The sequence below is a fragment of the Thalia democratica genome, chromosome 2 (assembly GCF_965202585.1).
Source record: "Thalia democratica chromosome 2, ktThaDemo2.hap1.1, whole genome shotgun sequence".
Taxonomy (NCBI): domain Eukaryota; kingdom Metazoa; phylum Chordata; class Thaliacea; order Salpida; family Salpidae; genus Thalia; species Thalia democratica.
Genome location: NC_139166.1, coordinates 53,310,522 through 53,329,865, shown reverse-complemented (window position 1 = coordinate 53,329,865; position 19,344 = coordinate 53,310,522). Strand labels below are relative to the sequence as shown.

At 22.7% G+C, this 19,344-nt stretch overlaps 1 protein-coding gene across 1 annotated transcript; it reads left to right on the top strand.

Annotated features, from left to right (window-relative positions):
• The first annotated feature begins 8,969 nt into the window (after positions 1 to 8,969).
• LOC145828709 (monocarboxylate transporter 12-like) lies at positions 8,970 to 18,790 on the top strand. Its single transcript, XM_082936465.1, has 10 exons — positions 8,970 to 9,027; positions 9,153 to 9,306; positions 9,906 to 10,009; positions 10,348 to 10,491; positions 12,750 to 12,845; positions 12,966 to 13,185; positions 13,374 to 13,512; positions 16,197 to 16,297; positions 17,114 to 17,237; positions 18,659 to 18,790. Exons 2-10 carry the CDS (start codon positions 9,176 to 9,178, stop codon positions 18,788 to 18,790), a joined length of 1,191 nt encoding a protein of 396 aa, XP_082792591.1. The 5' UTR covers positions 8,970 to 9,027; positions 9,153 to 9,175.
• Positions 18,791 to 19,344: the final 554 nt, after the last annotated feature.

Here is a 19,344-nt window from a genome sequence, read left to right as displayed (position 1 = left end):
AAAAATTTGATGAAAATGATAGTAGTTTAAAGCTATAGTTTATATTTTACATTTACAGACTTTATTTTAAGTATCACAACAATTAAAAAGAAAAAAAAAGAAAAATAGGTTTATGTTTTTATGCTTGTATTATAAAACAGCAACTAGTTCATAATTTTGTCTTTCAATGTAGATATGATTAATGTATTGATACCAAAGGATTTTAGAGTAGAAATACTAATAAGGTTTACGAAGATTTTAACCATAAAGAAGTTAACCTTATACATTATCAACAATTTTATCTGAATAAAAAGACGATAATCAACAAAATGTGATTATATGCAAGTCATACTCAGAAGTTTATATTCCTAATTTTGTTACTTAAGTTTCATATCAATATTTTAGTTATTGTAAAAAGTCTAAGTACTTTATTTTCAGTAGTACATCAGAAGTTTGCACTTCTGATTTTTTGTAATGCATTTTTCATTTAGGTAAAATATAGTTTTATATTATTCAAAAACTATAAATCATTAAGTTTAAAAAAAAAAACGATTTTTAATAAACAGTAATTAGTTTATTTTAAACTTAAAAGGTATATAAGTTTTAGTAAAGTACTCTTTTCAATTTAAGTTTTTAAAATTCATTTTATTGATGATATATTTCATGATCAAAGAGCGTAACTATGATTCGTAAGTTGTTTTATTTAAATACTTAAACAACTAAGATAGCTAAAATACTTTTTACTGTTACAGTTATATTTAAGGAGAATGTATTATATAGTCTAGAAAGAATTGCAAATAAAACTAAGTGTTTAATAGACAAAATATTGTTCAGAAACATTTTTTTGTTCCTTTTATATATGAACTTCTTTTTAATGTTAATTATAAAGTCTAAGTTACACATAATTTATTATCATGTCTTATGTTTGTTCAACTGGTAAGAGTCAAAATTAGTCAGTAAATGTAATAATTTTGATCTATTTTTCAAAAAATATAACTTGTTATTATGTTTCTACTTCATTTTTTGTTTAAGTATTCATGCTATTTTCTATGTCTTTTTTTATTTTGTAAAATACCTAAAGTATTTTTATATTTGTGTGTATCTTTAGGAATTTTTCTTACTTTTTCTAGTTTTTTTTAACAAAATAGAAAGCTGAAAGTATACATAAACAGTTGTGGATAAGTTATTATGATCATTGTTTTACGCTAAAGACGGTTATTTGTTTCTACCTCAAAATCACTTTAGTACAAACAGAATTTTAAGAATTTAAAAGTATTATAACTGACGTTCCCAGTAGGAACAAACATTGTATTGTTTTAAATCTGGTTGATTGAGTTTTGTTTTCTTTGGTTAGATATCAAATTAAAGAAATTGTTTTAAGTTGGATATTAAAAGTATACAATTTGTTTTAAATGTGTACAGTTATTCATCTATGAGAGTCTCAGTCTACCGAAAGCTTATAATTTGATGTTTGGATTGGCATGGTCAAACCTTTATGTCAGCTTAAATAAAAACAGAGTTCTCTTTACTAAAAAAGGCTGAACCTGATTTTTTAAAAAATAAGTATTAAGTTTGCACAAATCGTTAATTTTATATGAAATTTACTTTTACATAGGTTATATTTTTCGGACACTTTTTTGCCCGGTTTGCGTTATTAGAATTTTAATGATAAAAACAAAAAAAAAAATTATAACAATTTTCAAAACAACTAACAACAACATGATTTAGCCAAAAGAGAATGACGATAAAACTTGTACAAAAAACCTCTATTCAAAATATCTGATTTGTTCTTTACATTAAAAAAATGTATATATAACTTAAATATTTTGAATTTGAATCTTTCTAATAAAATGTTTTTACTCAAAAATATAATGTCACATTTTTGTTTTTTTAATAAGATTAACTTTTATAATGAGTTTTTATAAAAACTTTAATCTTATAAGCATAATTCATGTCTCTTAAACTATAGTTTATAGAGAAGCCTTTTGACAAAATAAGCTGATTTTTTTTCGTAATTTAAACGAATTATAAGATTAATAATACAATATTTTTATATAGTTGTATTTAAAATAATTTTATAACACATTTAATTTTACTTTAGTATTTCATCTGCTTTTGTTGCTTGTTTAGTTTTTAATTTGAAGTCATTTTATAATTTTATCATTGAAACACTACAGTAAAAAGCTCAATGCAGATAATAAATTTATTACATATTCATATTCAACCTTTAACAACTTTAACAATTAGAATTTAGAAAGTTTTATAACTATGAAATATTTTTTTTAAATAGTTTATTAAATAACTTCTTTAATAGTTACTTCAAAATAAATAAAATTAATTTAACTAAGAAAATCCAAAAGCTTGTTTTACATGACTTATAAGTATATTTATTAATTTTTTTACTTCAGAATATCTTTAATTAAATTTATAAATATTATAAGTTTTACTTGTTGTGCATAAAATAAGTTTAATTCTAGGAACTCTAAGCTGATGACTAATATAAAATTCCTTTGGCTATAACTTTAATTCAAGGCCTATAAAAGTTTTCCTGATTGATTTAAAAACTAAGATAACACAATTCATTATATTTTTCTCATATAGAAAATATTATACAACAAATATTTAAAAAAATCACCAACTGTTTTAAGGGTTCATAAAAAAACAAATATAATATTCTAAGCTATAGAAAATAACTTAGCGATTATTTTAAATCTTCCGTAACCAAGCATACATAGTAAAAAATTTTAACAATCGATTAATTTTAAAATTATAAATAATCGGAGTTATTTTCTTAATATTTAGACTAAATAAACACTTAAATATATTACATTCTTTTTTAGATTATTGTTTATTTTTATAAGTTTTTATAAGTTTATAAAACATCTCTTATCGTATATAAATATTTTATGTTTTTCGACAGAAAATGTTTGATGATTTATTTTATCTTTTACGTTTTTAGTGTGGTAAGTTAAAGGCTTATTAGTTTTGTAAAATTCTCACATACCTGATACTTGATTTAACAGTTTTCTTTTTCCTATAAATTATACAAGTAAATGATTTGAATTATATTTTAAACTTATTATGTAAAGCTTGGTTTTAAAATCGTTTCAAAAGCATTGTTGTAACTATAACAGTGTATTAGTTTATAAGAAAGCAACGTGTGTATATGCTTTAAGTTTTATTTACTGAAACGATTATTCAAAAAATAAGTGTGATACTATAATAATAATAACTACGTTTTTCATGATTTATGATTTAACTTTAATGACATTTTAAAATAAATTAGATTTTAGTATTTGAAACATGTAGTTTTTAGTAATTTAATTATTAGTAATTTCGTGACAGAATTACTTAGTATTCAAAAAAAAATAATAAATAAGTAAGATAAAGATCAGCAAAAACAAAACGAAATGAATAAACTAACTTTTAAAACGTTGTCGGATTTAATTTCGTAACTTATTGAACTTTTTTTCAACTACAACATTAAAGTTCTTTATAAATATACTAATTAAATTGTATAAGTAGGTTTATAAAACTTTTAGAAGTGTTTGTGATTTCTCTAGATAATATGATGGGTAATTATTAAAAGCAGTTAATTGATGTAATTATTGTAAGTGGTATATTTAATATAATATGTTATTTTGTTTATAAGTTTTGGACTTTTGAAAAGTTTTAAAACATTACAAAAGAATAATTAATCTTTTTTAACATTAAAATTTAATGATTTTAAAATACTTTTTAATAGAAAAACTTAAAATTTTACATATTGACTTCTGAGATAAACAATAAAAGTTCCGAATTGATATTAATAAAAGGATACAAATAAAATCCTAATAAATCTCATTGAAGTTAATGTAAAAAAAAGTTTTGTTGTATTTACTTGTGTTTATTATCAAAGGGATTTTCTATAATTGTTAGAATGATTAATTGATTTTGTATTTCCTAATGGTTTTTTAAAGTAAATTGTTTTTTATATAAAGAATGATTACAACAATTCTATACAATTATTATTAATTAAACAAAGCATTAAAAGTGTAATTCAAAGTTTGTTTTATAAACTGTGTGATATATTCTTTTGTTTTATAAACAATCTTAATTTGAAAACTTAAGATTAAAAACATCTAAATTGTCCAAAATTACAAACTTCTTAAAAAACCAGTATTTAGCTCTTTGTAATAAAAAAACCGTAAATATACAATCAAACTATTAAAATAACTATATTTGTTTAATTCAACAACTTATATACTGAAATTTAAAAAAATACTCGAGAGCTAAATTAGTTATAAAAAAACCAGATATAATACTTAACATTTGTAAATAAAACCAGCATGGAAATTGAACTATATAAATAGGAACTTTTATATTCTAAAAGCACATTTTATTTTAAAGTAAGTAAAAAATTTTGAAATCTAGAATCGTAGACTGCAAATTGAAAATCAATTATTATATTTAATTGTTATTGTAACAATTATATACCTATTTAAGTTTACAAAAGTTTGAGGTTTTGAAATTATGCAGCTACAATTGATAATATATCTAAGTAACGGTTTTATTGATTGGTATACGAAATTGGTAAGAATAACTAAGCAAGGTCAGCTATTCCAATGTACAAATTATGATACTTTCACTTTTTAAAGTATTTATACCTTTTAAAGAAAATATATTTCTTTAATTAGAAGATTGTTTATTTTACTAATAATATAAATAACATATTTTATGGTAAATACACATTTCACATTACATAATGCTTATTAAATACTGTTTGCTATGTATTTTTTAATCTTTTTTAATCTTTTTTGAACTATTTTACTATAAATAACAGATAATAACTAAATAAAAAACTAGTTTTTTCATATAAACTTACTGTATTATGTACATTAACTAAATACTACATCAAAAAGTATCTTAGACGTTTTTTTTAAGAAAAAAGAGAATGCTTTTACTAATAAGATTACTTCTAACTCTTGCGAGTCTATTTAAACTTTATAGGTTTAGTTATTATATATATAACTTTACGACAAAATATTTAAAAAAAATTAAGAAGTCTAAAAATTTCAGGTATATATAGTAATTTCTCATATTTAGTAAAAGTATTTAAATATGTATAAATTTTTGCCCGTTTTGTCTATGTTTTGTTAATATTAAAACTTTTAAGCTTTCAGTTAATAACACATAATAAAAACGAAAAAAAAACTAGAAGCCTTAGAAATAATAAAACTTTTGATAACTGTTAGTTTTATTAACGTTTATTTATTTAAAAACATATTTACAAAAAAAAAATTTTTAAGTTTGTATAGGTTTTAGATTGAAAAAGTATTAAATATGTTAATAAGGGTTTACTAAATACGTAAGAAGTTGCAGACGTAAAAAAAGTTTATGTTTCAAACTAATAAAACACTTAACTTAACGACATTAAAACTATATGTTGACTTAAAGTATTTGAAAAAAAATTATTTTATGGTTAGTTATACAGAGTGTTGCTAAAAAAAGTTTTAGATAAAAGTTAAAAATTCATCAAAATAGCATCTAATGTTGTTTGTTTTGGTTATCAACATAGTTTACACAAGTTTATCACTGTAAAATTTATAAACTAATTTTTTTTTTTTAATATTAGTATAAACTACGTACGTTAAAAATGTTAATTGGTTATAAAAGCTCATTTATACCACCCCTAAAACCAATTTTTAATAAAACTATTAAAAAAGCAAATTATGTTAAGTAAATATTAATAATAAAATTTAATACTTGAAGTCTGAGGCGTTAGAATTAGAGCAAAACAATAAATCTTTCAAAACTAACAGTTCTAATTTCATCATAAAAAAAGCTCTTAATTTAATTGTGAGTATTCTGTGGTGCTAATAAAATTGTTATTCCATTTAGCGTTTTGTTTTTGATAAAATATTTTTATGTTGCTTATTTTTATATTTTTGTAGTATTTCATTTTTACTGCTGTTGTCATAATAACTCAAACATAAAATTCGTGTATTTTCCATTAACTTTAAAAATATATAAAGTTACACTATGCTTCATCATTTTTAAGACTACTTGTGTTTTTTATTATTGATTAACTGTAGTATACTAACTTGTTTCAAAAGTAAAAGTTGTGTTTTACATCTTAAAGTAAATTATTATTTTTTAAATGATAATTTTTATAGTAGTGCGTATCATTGGTCTATAAGTGTTTTATTTTTTTAATTAGTTTTTAGATACACGAATTTACTATTGTATGTAAGAAAAACACTTTTTAGTTTTTCTTTCTTCCTGTGTAACATAAGCTTGAAATTATTTCGTATTTAAGTAACTTTTTCTCTTAGCAATAGTAAAGTTCAGCTTAATATTGTATTTTTTTAATCATAGTTCAAGTTCTTAATAGATATACTGTAGAAATGTTTTAAATGACTTGTTACAAAACAAGCTTAACTTATTTTTGTTTGTATTGTTTGAAATATGTAATACTGATCAGGAAAATAGTTTCTATGCTACTAAATAATAAACAAAAGTTTCAAATAATATCGTTTATACTATTTTGTTAAAATTAGACCAAGTAAACTAAAATACTATTACCACTTTGATAACTTAAAAGTTATTATTCAGTATGTTTAAACTTTGATAACAAAACACAATTTAAAAATGTCAAACAAATTTAAATAAAAAGTTGTAAGAGTAAGTGTTTAGTTAGATATTTCATTTAAAGTCAGTTTTAGGTTTGTAATTTTTTATTATTATACAGAAAAAAATCGATATTTACAAAAACGCGTTACAATTTCAATGATTCATCTGATGAATGTTGTGAACTTTAAATCATACTAAAATATTGGTTTACAAATTTTACTATCTTGTCAATATAAAAATAAAAATTATATTGTGTTTTCTATTAATCATCAGTTTACAAAAACCAAGTTTTTTTTTTAGATACACGTCCTCAATTTTCCTTTAGAAGTATTGTTCAAAGTTAAAATAATTTATATTTTAAGCTTTTGAAGTAATATTTATTTAGTGTAATTTTAAGTATTATTAAAATTGAAAAAAATATATACTCAGATGTAAATTACTTTAAAGTCTTCAAATCTTCAAGATAAAATTATAATTTTTCTTACTTTTAAAATGAAATAAAACCTTTAAAAAATAGTGAATGTTGATGTTGTAAGTAATAAAAATTAGAATATATTTAATTAAATTTAATTAATAAAAGAAAAAATAAATCTAAAAAAAATTTCTAGTTTCTTAGATAAAAAATGTAAGTCATAGTTTAGAATGTTTTATGTTTTTAGCTAAGTTTAAAAATCAACTTTAAATATTAGATATCAACCAAGTAACTTCCGTAAAACTAACTTATTGCCGATGGAAATCTTTGTTCGCATAAAAAATCTGCTAATTTATTTGTGCAAAATATCGTAAAGAAATTAAGAAATGTCAGTTTTTAATTATTTGTTGGTAAACTTAACAAATTAACGGAATTTTTTAGTATAAAAATTAGTTTCAGTACAAAAACTTTGATTTTACTTGAGAATACTTCAATATGTAATGTAATTTTCTTCGAACTATAGCTTACTTTAAAGTTTATAAAAAAAATTAATTAAAAAATAACAAAAACATTTAACTATTCCATACCTAGTTAATTCACAACTTAAAATGAAAATGTTTCGCACATAATTCATAAACGTATGACATATTTTTATAAAGAAAAATTTTGCAGCTTTGAAAGTATAAGAGCATAAATTATAACTATATTTAAATTTTGTATTAGTTTGTCATAGTTATATTTGTAAACTAAATTATATATTTCAGTTTCCTTTTTAAACTGTTCTACGTAAATTATATAAATTTAAACACTTCCTTATTTCAAAGTAACTTTTATATTAAAAATATACTATAATAGTTTGAAATTTTTTAGAGGTCAATTAAACTCATTTCTTCTATAATACACGGTTAAAATAAAAAAAATCTAGTAGTATAAAGGATTAAGACCGCATGATTATTCGAACGAAAAATTTAAATCAGTTTACTTCAGTGACCACTGTGACTTTTATGACTTCTGTTGTGTTTGATGTTTACTCTTTTTTATTCTTTAAAATATCTGAAATAAGTTGTTCAATATTACGACAAGGTCAAACTATGTTGTTTGTAACAAAATTTTAAAACAAATAGTTTTAAAGCTTCATACTTATTTATCGTAACTTAATCTAATGCATCTTCAATATAAATAGTTGAAATCTACTGGCCCTGAATATAAAAGTTAAGATTAGAATTAAAGTTAATCTAAATTTATTATAACTTTGATTCTAAAAATAAACGAAGCTTATTATATATTAATAATGCATTTTAAAGTAATATTAATGCTTGAATAGATTAAGTAATTATAAAAACATAACAACATTTTAGATTACGGTTAGGAATAACTTTGTATTTGTGTAGCAATAAAATAATATTGTGCGTAGGTTTACTAAAAGCTAAAGCTTTTTATTCTAACAAAGTTGTTATTAAGTTTCAATTAAAACGCAAAAAAAGTTCTACATTAAGTCTTATTAGTATTTTATACTTGTACTATTTTGTACAAGTTAATAACATGTTTGTGTTTTAAAACTTGCTTTCCTACAAATTGTGAAAAGAAAACATATAAAGGGTAGTATAAATAACTAAAGCAGTAAAAATTAGAATTCATAAACTATAAGTAGTTGCACTGTAGAACAAAAAACCGGTTGTTTTTTTTTTCAATAAAAGACTGTGAGTTTTTACTAATAGAGGATGTTAATAGGTTTTTAATAATGTTTTCATCAAAGTATTTCAAATATACAACCATGCTATGCGATACACAATGAAAGCTCGCCTAAAGGCACTTAATTCTCTCATCTCTTCTAATTCTATTAAAATATATATCTTTTTTACTTTTTATCTTCCTCTAAATACGAGAAAAAAGATTTTAGACCTACTAAACTGTAAGCAGACGCCAAGAATGTCAGACTTTAATGTTTTTAACACAGTAACATTAAAATGTCTAGTTTTAAGTTGAACATTATTCACGAAAACACAAAAAAAAAGTTTTTTAACGTAAGTTTATAAAATTTTGCAAATATTGCTTTATCTTAACTATAAGTAATTTAAATTCTTAACACAGACTTTACGTATCGATTTAATCAAATAGCTCGGTAGGATTATTTTAAACTTGTGTTTAGAATTTAAAATACATCAAAACACTATGGACCAAAACAAGCGGTCGAACAGAATCGAATGTAGCAGTACAACAACAAAAAATGAAACAAGTTGCAGAGGGTACATAGTAGTGTTGTGTGGATTTGTTATAAATTTTCTAACACTTGGTGCAAGCAAGTAAGTTCTATTCATGAGCAAATCTGAGTTAAGTAGTTATTTAACTATTTAATCTTAAAACTACCGCGATTGCAATTTTTTTTGATACTTTATTGGAATAAAATCAAACCAGACATTTCTAAAATTTAATGTATCGGCAAAAATATGTTTCAAAAAAAATTTTTTAGCTGAATATATTTTGCTGTTAATAGAAAAATTATTAGTTTGTTTAATTTTTGAAGTATTTAAAAAAATTATAAGAAGCTAGTTTTTAACAAAGTATAAAATATAACTTTTCTCAAAATAAAGTTTTCATAATATTATTAGTTTAAGACTTTTAATAGCTAAATATGGTTTGTTTTTAACATTTTTTTAAAAGTACTCAAAGTAAAACAAATTAAAAAAAAAAGCTTTTTAAAATTCAGTTAGACTTCGAATAATAGCACATTTATTTAAGTTTTAAGCTCTATATTTTTATATAAAGTAGATTAAACCGCTAAAGACGATTATTATAACAAAAAAACACATTGTTATTAAAAAGTCTAAATATTTGAAAAATGAAATGGTAAAGTATTAGGTAATACCAAACTTTTGAAGTAATGAGTACTTTTGTTTTAAAGAGTTCAATCAGTGTATTTAAAGTATTTAATGAAAGAACTCGGAACTTCAAATACCGGAGCAACATCGGTTATTTCTCTGATGATCCTTGGAATGTCTATTTCTGGTTTGTTATAAAACTTACATTTTGATGATTTTAAAACATTTTTTATGCATAAGATTTGTTTTACAACCCCTTAGATTGGATACAAATAGTAAAGAAACACATAAATTTTCTTTGTACCTTATTTTTTTAGGTTTATCTTTTACTACAACTAAAAGTTTTCCAATGTCATTTAGTATTCAAAGTTAAAAAATGAAAAATAAGAATGCTTCTAACTATATATCTGAAATTGAATAAACATTATAATAAAACTAAGAAAATAGATGAGTTCTTTAAACTTTGATACAAAGTTTTAGACTACAAAAAAAAAGTTAGCTAATAATCATCAGTTTTTTTCGCAGGTTTATTATCAATTCCAGTTTTTAAGAAGTTTGGTTTAAGAAAAGCAGTCATGATTGCTTCCTTTTTGGTTTCTTGCTCAATATTTGCTTCATCTTTTGTTTATTCATTTCCTCTTTTCATTATAACATTTGGATTTGTAGCAGGTATAGATTCATACTAATTTTAAAGTTACTACTTGTATGTCTTATTTCAAACCCGTATATTAACTTTAAAACATACATTGCATCTTATAAAACTGTAAAACTGTTGCAAAGTTGATTTAACAACTTAATTACTTTTAAAGTTTCTAGTTAAGGCATATTTGTTTAAAAAAATACAATACATGTTTTAAAGAAAATTTTAGAAAAATTTTCTGTCAAAACTAAGTTTTTGTAAATAACAAACTTTAATTCAGGACTTTATTCATTTATTTATCAGTCATGGGAATTTCATAGCGAGTGTCACCCTAGCTACCACGAAACTTAAAAATTAATATACATTTAAATTTAAAAATGCTTTTTAATTTTTTGTGAAATTTTTTATAAACTGTTAAAAGCTCTTCTAAAAGTTAATTTTGAATATCTTGCTTTAAAAAATTTTAATTTTGTTAATTGAAAAATAAAGATTTTATTAAATTTTTTTTTAAGGCTGGCAATGTTTCGCTGCGTTAAAAAATGAGTGTTTCTAAAAAGCGTGTGAAGATTCACGTACAATATAATAAAGCATGCAAAATTTTGTAAAAAATGTACTAAAAATAAGATATTTAAATAAAAGCTAGATTAAATCAAACTAACTTAAAATTGTTTTATAAGTTAATTAAATTGTTAATCATAATACATATAAGTAATAACAATTAAGTTATAAATCTACAGTTTATATATAAAAAACAATTATAAAAGTTAAAACACCAAAGAACTTATATTTTGCAAAGTTACCAAGGTTTTATTCGGGTTTTAAATAAAAACTATGTCACAATACTAAAAGATCATCTCATTGATTTTTTTATTTGTTGTTTTAGTTGTTTATTATTGTTTTATATAAGCTTCTTCAATTTTTTTTTAACAACGTTTTAATACTAAACAATTGGAGTATTTTATTTTAGAATATTATAGTCAACTTAACTTTTACTTTAAGAATTTTAAGACACACAATTTTTTTTAGATGATCACTAATATGTACTAAATTAAACTAATGAACTATCTTAATAGAAAAAAGCTTATCTTTGTTAATATATTTTTAAAGTCTCTTATAATACTTCAACCTTTACACATATTACATTTAATATTACATATAGTTTTTTAAATACTTGTGCAAATTTAAAAACTACACGGTTGTCATTAAAAAAGTTCAAATGTATGAGAACCTACTTGTATAGTTTTAAAAATATTTTTGTTAGTAATATCTAAGACAAACTAGGAAAAAATGATCACTTTGACTACCTTGTAATTTTTTTTTTCAAATATTCAGTCTTATATAACAACATAATTTAAACCTTACATATACGATACATGATTGTTGTTTAATAATTGTACTGCGTATCTCTGACCTTTTTTGTTTTTGAGACTAAAAAACAAAGTAAAATATTATGATTAGAGTTTGGGACAAATTCAAATAAAGGTATATGAAAAATCCGACATGTAGCTTAATTTTTAGTTTTTATACGTTTTATTATACAAAATTAGTTTTAAAGTGACTCTAAACAACAATATTATATATAATGACCGAAATCTTGATAATTAACATGTTTGAAAAATGTTCTAAGCATTAAAATAAAAACAACAGTTAAAGAAGATGAATTATGCCATCTTTAAGTCTTTTATTCTACTACTATATTAAAGAATACAATTGCTCCATTATACTTAATAAATTATAAAACTGTTGAACAACATGTGACCTAATATTTCAAAACTATAGTTTTAAATGTTAATGTTTTTTATTGCTTTTAAATTGTAGTTTAAGCGATGCAGTATGTATTGTTTTATGTTAAACTAGTTAGTTAAGTAAAATATCTTACAAAACTAATAAACTTTAAAAGTATCTTACAGCTATTTAGATAACTTGATTTAATAACTTTTCTTATTCTTTAGTAACTATATGTTTTTTTTGTTTGAGGATTTGCCAAACTTGTTGAATATAAACAAAACAGAAATTTATGAGACTGTTTGTAAAAATTTCGATTATCATAAAAATTTCTATACAAAATTGAATAAAATTTTTCAAGCGTTCTGAGCTTTGACGGTTTTAATCTTTTCTTATAGGCTTTTCACAAAACTAAAATGTTATTTTTAAGTTTAAGTTTTAGTAAAAATCTCGTATTAACAGAAAAATTACAGTTACCACAAATACTGTTTTCAACATTATTAACTAAACGTCTACTTGCTAATATGTTGAAAAAGTAATTAAAACTTTCTATTGTTCCTAGGTCTTGGGTTTGGTATTTGCTTTATTGCAGCGCCAGTCATTATTGCGAAATATTTTACAAAAAGAAGAAGTATTGCAACTAACATATCCAGCATTGGTTAGATTAAATACTTTATTGAAAAGATTTAAAAAAAAAAGTTTATTGAACTTTAATACTTACCAAACTGACGTTTTTTTTATAAACGATTTTTAGTTATTTAAATGTTCGATTTTACAGGTTCCTCCGTAGGCACAGTAGTAATGTCTCCGGTTGCAACTTTTCTTATTGAAAAATATTCTTTTCGAAGCTACTTAATCATGTTATCTGTGTTAAATCTAAGCATGGTGGTAGCTGGCGCTCTTATGAAATCACCGACTGTGAAATTAAATGGATCAAAAGAAGATAAATCAAGTTCATCGCAATCCATAGAAAACAAGTCGTTTGAAGGGAGGAAAAGGTACTTGAGTTTAAAAAACAGTCTCGAAAATTTTAGTAGATGAGTATTGCAATAAATAATTTATTATAACATGTTGATTTAATATAGTTATTATAAAATGAATGTTTTACTCCTTTTGTAAATACAAATTATTTAAACTTAAACTACAAGAAACTGTTTGAGGTATTATTATATTATACCACTAACAGATCAGAAAGTCGTTTATCACCTCAATTGAGAGAATTTTTAACAAACAAAGTATTTTGGATTTTCGTAATTGGTACATCACTGCAGTTTGGTGCAGTTACAATTAGCATGTTATTCATTCACTCATTTGCTGAAAAAGAGGTTTTTTTTTTTTTTTTTCTAAAATTGCTTATAATAAGTAGAACGTGAAAAGTATATATACTGAAAAATGTTTATTATTACAAAAAAAAAAAATTAATAGCACACTGTTCAAAATATTAAGTGCTGTTTTGTTGCTCAGATTATCGTTTGATAAGTAGATAGAAAGTCTGTCAATAAAAAAGATAACGTCTTAGAGGATTTTTTTTTGTATAAGCTATTTTTTTAATAACAAATTTTTTTAGTTAATATCATATAATTAGATATGGCTGGTTTTAATTAGATTACAGTGTATTTTAATGCTAATAAATCCGGTTTAACCCTTTGACAGTATTGATAAAGTGTTGTTGATGAACAACGTTCTACATCTACAGGCTTATAAACCACAAAAGACAAAAAAAAACAATCTGGCACGTGTGTTTAATATAAACGATTAACGTACAAAAAGTTTTATGATAACTCAACTTTGATTGATTTTGACTTTGTAAATGAAAAAAAAGTTCTGTTTACTAAAACAATTTAGTAATCGACTATGAAGGTAGCTTATTTACAGTTTTTAATAACAATCGACTTTTGTTTAACAAAAAGACTAGAGATAAAATAAGCTCGTTAAAATTAACTTAAGCTTGTTAAGTAATTACTAACTACTATTTCAAAATCGGTAAGCGGTTGTAGTTTCAAAAATAATTTGCTTTTAAGCTTTGTTAATTTAAATTATAAAACTATATCAACAATGTACCATTATAAAATCAAAAACTTAAAACATACTACTTCTTTCAATTTAATAGTTTTTATCATTAAAAAAGTTATCAATAAAGATATTACTATTCCAAGATAAATGAATAAGTAGATATTAAATGCTAACTTTTTTGCAAAGATCAGTTATGTTTTTCTAATGTTATTTCAAAAACGTAATTTTTCACATTTAAGATGAACATCGTAACCAAATGCAAAAAGTATTAACTTACAAACAGATATCATAATGTTTTATGCAAAAGCTGCTGTTTAAGATTACAAGCTTTGATACAATAAATATGTAGATTGTAGTTGGATATATTAAATTCATTTGGCAATATTCCTTTGAACAGTGGTTAGTACGAGAATTATGAGTGTTTCATTAAAATTATTTTAAAATGTCCGAAAACGTTTACTAAAACAATAAAACAATTTTATAATAAATCTACTCATACTTTTTATCATTTTATAAATCAGTTTACAAGCTTTTACTGTTTTAGTATAACTTAAACGTATTACCAATTTATAATATTTTTTAAACTTACTTCCTTGCGAACTTAATTTAATTTTTTAAATGTTTTTTCAAACCTTTATGCTAACTTACAAACAAATATCATGAAGTTTTATGAAAAATTTTTAAATAGTTTTACACACTTAAGACAACAAATACTTAAATTTTGGTTAGATATTTGAAATTTAGCTGGTAATAGTATGTGAACAGTGGTTGAATAATACGTCAAAATTATTAATCAAATGTCCGCAAATTTTTATTAAACCTATGGAAGTGTAATGAAATCAACATTTCATTTTATGATTTTAAAGCGTGTGAATAAATATAGAACTTTTTGTAACAATAAAATCAATGATAAACTTTTTCAAAACAATTTTTCTCAAATTCCCAAAAAAACATTCTTTATTCGAAGTAGTTAATTTCTTTCCAATAAATACGTAAAAAAAAGAAGTTTTATTTGCTTTTGATATTAAATAAACAACATTTTGAAAACTATGGGCATTCGGCAGTATTTGGTGAAGGCGATGTGCTTAAGTATGATGACTTAAATTTAAGTTGCTTTCTTTTGTTAAGTTCTAAGACACTTATTAGTATTCTATGATCATGTGTGTTTATTTAACTGTAGTTGTAGTATAATGTGATGTAGTTATAATGTATCCTTGTGGTATTTTAGTTCATGTAACTGAATGATTAATTTTCATTCAATGTGTACATCAATCTTAAATGTTTTCTACTATAACCCATCTACTCCCTAATATCCGTAAACCCCTCTATATTAAGATATTAGACACTACGCCGGTTCTAGTGTATTGAGATAGAAGCTTATTTATTTTAGCCTTAAAAAGTCTGTCATGTAAAATCGTGAAAAAAAAACGAACAATTTCTTTTAATTTCACGTAAAAGAAATTGAAGTTTTTACATAGTATATTTAGTCATCATTTAATAAGTAATTTAGCCATCATTTTGTAGTTTGTGAAAACAACGAGAGTTTTTTTTTTCAAGTCATAAAACTTACGTGTTTATTAAATACAATAAAGTCATTACTCAAAATTTCTTCAAGCTAGTAAAATATAATGTTCTTTATTTTCTACAATTGTTAGACACAATACTGTGTTACCTCTTTTTTACTTTTTAGCGATGCCATTTTACACTAGTTTCACGTTAAAAACTTTAATACTTTTGATGTCTTGAAAATTTAAAGTTAAAATTACTTTAAATTAGAAAAAATTAATTAGAAATCTTTCATAGCAAAGTTTCAATTTGTTTTTGTACATTTTTTTTATCAATTCGACTTCTTACATAAAATAGTAAAAGTTTTTATATATCAAAAAATAACAAAAATTAATACTAAAAAATTAATAGATCAAGTAGAAGCTGATATAAAAACATAACATTCAATGAGTTAAAATAATAGTTGGTAAACTTTTCTAATTTTTACAAGATCGGAATACCAGCAATAAATGCAGCTCTAATAATTTCTACTCAATCTGGAATTGAGATCGCTTCTAAGTTTATCTTTGGATTTCTTGGGGATATTAAAAGGTTAAGTTTGTTTAACAGCTTTTCTTTTATTGATAATGTTTATATATATTAATTATGCTTAAACATAACATTTTGCAAATAAAGTTTTTTGTTAAAGGTTAGTTTAGCTTTCAAAGTTTATAAGATCGATGATTTTTAAAGTATTACAAATTTATCTATGTAAAACTGTTTTTTTAATTTTTAGATTTGTTTTTTTTATAAATTATAATGCATTTCAAAACATATTTAATAAATTCAATTAAGTAAAAAATCAAAATACTTTGTAAACAAATTTCCTGACTAATATATATATATTTTTGCGAATTTATTACTAAAAATTCTAGAAGATTTATCGCTTTAGCGTCTTAGCAAATTTGATATATGTTTTATTGTTGTTGCGAGCTTTTTATCTTTATAAATTTATTTCAATATTTGAAACAACCTAACGTTCAAATTTTACTAATGAGCGAATTTAATAGTTTTAGTTTGGTGAATTTTTAATAAAGTAAATTCAACTTCAAGTATTACTCTAATCTGATCTAAAGAAAACTGGGTTAAACATATTTTTACAACATTTAATATCAAAGCTCATACTTTTGCACTTCAAAAAACCTTATTTATTGAATATACATTTTAAGACTTTCAGTTAGTTGTAAACTATTAATATAATTTTTCACTTTAAAAAGGTAGTGAAAGTTTACATATCGTTTCGAATTATAAACTATTTATTAATTGATTACACGTTGCTATCAATCTTAAAATTTACCATGTGAAAGTTAGTTTCAGATAAGAAAGTTTACCAGATAGTAAAATTTACAACTTGTTTTAACTTGACAGGATTAGCAGATTGTATCTGCTCGCTACTGCTTACTTCATGCAGCTCGTGTGCTGCGTTGCGACGCCTTTCACCACTTCTTTTACTTCTCTGATGGTCGTTCGTGCCTTTACCGGGTTATTTGAGGTTTGTTGATAAGTCAACTAGCAATATTGTATATGAAATGGGAAGATTGATTGCTAGAAAGTTATTATCTCGTGTATCGCATATGTATGCTTAACCGTGGAATTGTGAGTATTTTACGGTTTAAAACTTTAGGTTTAAAAAGTAATATATTTCTATTTACTTCAATATAATCATTCACGAAAAGTTTGTTCTACGATTTGTCAAGTAAAAAACTTTGTTTTAATTTTTATAGATATTCAAAAAATAACAAAAAAATTAGATTAAATTGTTGTTAGCACTGAAACAAATTTATTCTAAAACATTTATATAATCTTAATATTTTTACAATAATTGAAAAAAAAACGAAATTTATAATAATACAATCATGAAAACTTCATAAATACTTTAACATTAAACTTATTTGTTATTTTATCTACAACAGTTTTCTTAAAAGTATAACCTTGGGAAAAAGTTTATTTATAACTATTAAGTAAAATACTTTTTTGACATACACCCTTAAAATAAAAACTTATTACAATCAAGATTATACTCACATTATTTAAACCCAGTTAACATTTCAATAATGATTAGTTTCAAAGACTAATTTAACATAAGTATTCTCCAAAAACGCATGAAAGTAATATCCCAATTTTGACTTTTTCAAATTTTCTAATTTCAATTTAAAAAAAAAAACATTTTTTTTATAATTTGACAAATATTTATGACAATTCTAAATATTTCTTCAAACTTATAGTCAAATAATAAATGTTTTAAACCTTTCAAAATATATACAAAGCAAGTTAAAATTTCAACTAAGCCATCAGAAAGAAACTTTTTTCTCTTTTATTTAAAACTATAACACCTGTTACAAAAAAAAATTTTTATTACATTTACTTTAGTTACAAGTTTTGAATAAAAAACTGTTGCTTTTATCTTGTACATTCTATATCTATAACATCCTATAAAACTTTAATTTTTTAAACTTTTTATGAATATCATTTTATTTAATAAAATATTATGTAGTTTGTTTTAATCGGATGGTTTTGTAACATTTCTAAATAGTGCAACTGCAAATATGGTATTCATTTTCAATTATACATTTATTTTTTCTTTTCTAAAAGTGTGACAACGTTTTAAATTTTGTAAATACTTTTTGCATATTTTTATTACAGTTTTGTTTCAAGAAAAGTTATTGTTAACTTCTGCCAGTGCAGGCTTCCCTAAACTCATTTTCATAATGGAGAAACTTAAAAATAATCTCTCTTTTATTAGTTATTTACAAACATATCTTTTAACCCGTGTTAGTTATTAACCCTGATAGCTAAATTATATTCTGGTAAACTCTAGTGTGGTATATTAATCAATTATGTATCTACTTGTATTTTTTTTCTGTTTGAAATAAATCTTCGTTATAATTTGAAATATAAGTTTTATATCAATAGGGATCAAACGGAGGTTTGTCAACAATCATATACGCGGGTGTTGCCGGAATAAAAAATTACGCTTCAGCATTTGGAATCAGTTTGTTTCTGAAGGGAATAGTCGGCCTCATCGCTCCTTTGTGCGCGGGTTAGATTTATAAACATATAATTCTGTCTAAAACTAGTGTTTTTTATTCGCATTTTTTGTGAACTTTTCGAGCAAAGAGTATATTAACTATTAAAATTAAAACTTTTACTCAATATTAACTAGTTGAAGTTACTATTTTGTTATTATTTAAATTAAAATTTAGTTTTGTTACATTTACAATTTCAATATTTTTCGACTACTTCATTTTGGTGTTTGAACTTTTATTAAAACTCAAATAATTAAAAAAAATTATAAAAATAAAGTCTTGATATTAAAAATCTCAAACACTGTTTACAAAGTTATAACGTAATACTACAGGTCAGCTAGTCGATTCGACTTTTAAGAAAAGTTCAGCATTGTGGGTTGCTTCATCGTTAATGGTGATGAGCTCTTTTTTCACTCTTGTTGCTGTTAGTTGAGTTCACAATTTTTTTAAGTATAAATTTTTGTTAAGAGTTACAATATATACAAAACTAAACTCACGATTAATTTTTTAACTTTTGTTCAAATTGCAATGACAACAAAATTGATAAACTTACATATTAAAATACGTATACTA

Coding starts and splice junctions, on each gene's coding strand:
- LOC145828709 (XM_082936465.1), top strand. CDS start 9,176: ATGGACCAAAACAAGCGGTCGAACAGAATCGAATGTAGCAGTACAACA. Junction 9,307..9,905: donor CTAACACTTGGTGCAAGCAA/GTAAGTTCTATT, acceptor TTTGTTTTAAAG/AGTTCAATCAGTGTATTTAA. Junction 13,186..13,373: donor TCGTTTGAAGGGAGGAAAAG/GTACTTGAGTTT, acceptor TACCACTAACAG/ATCAGAAAGTCGTTTATCAC.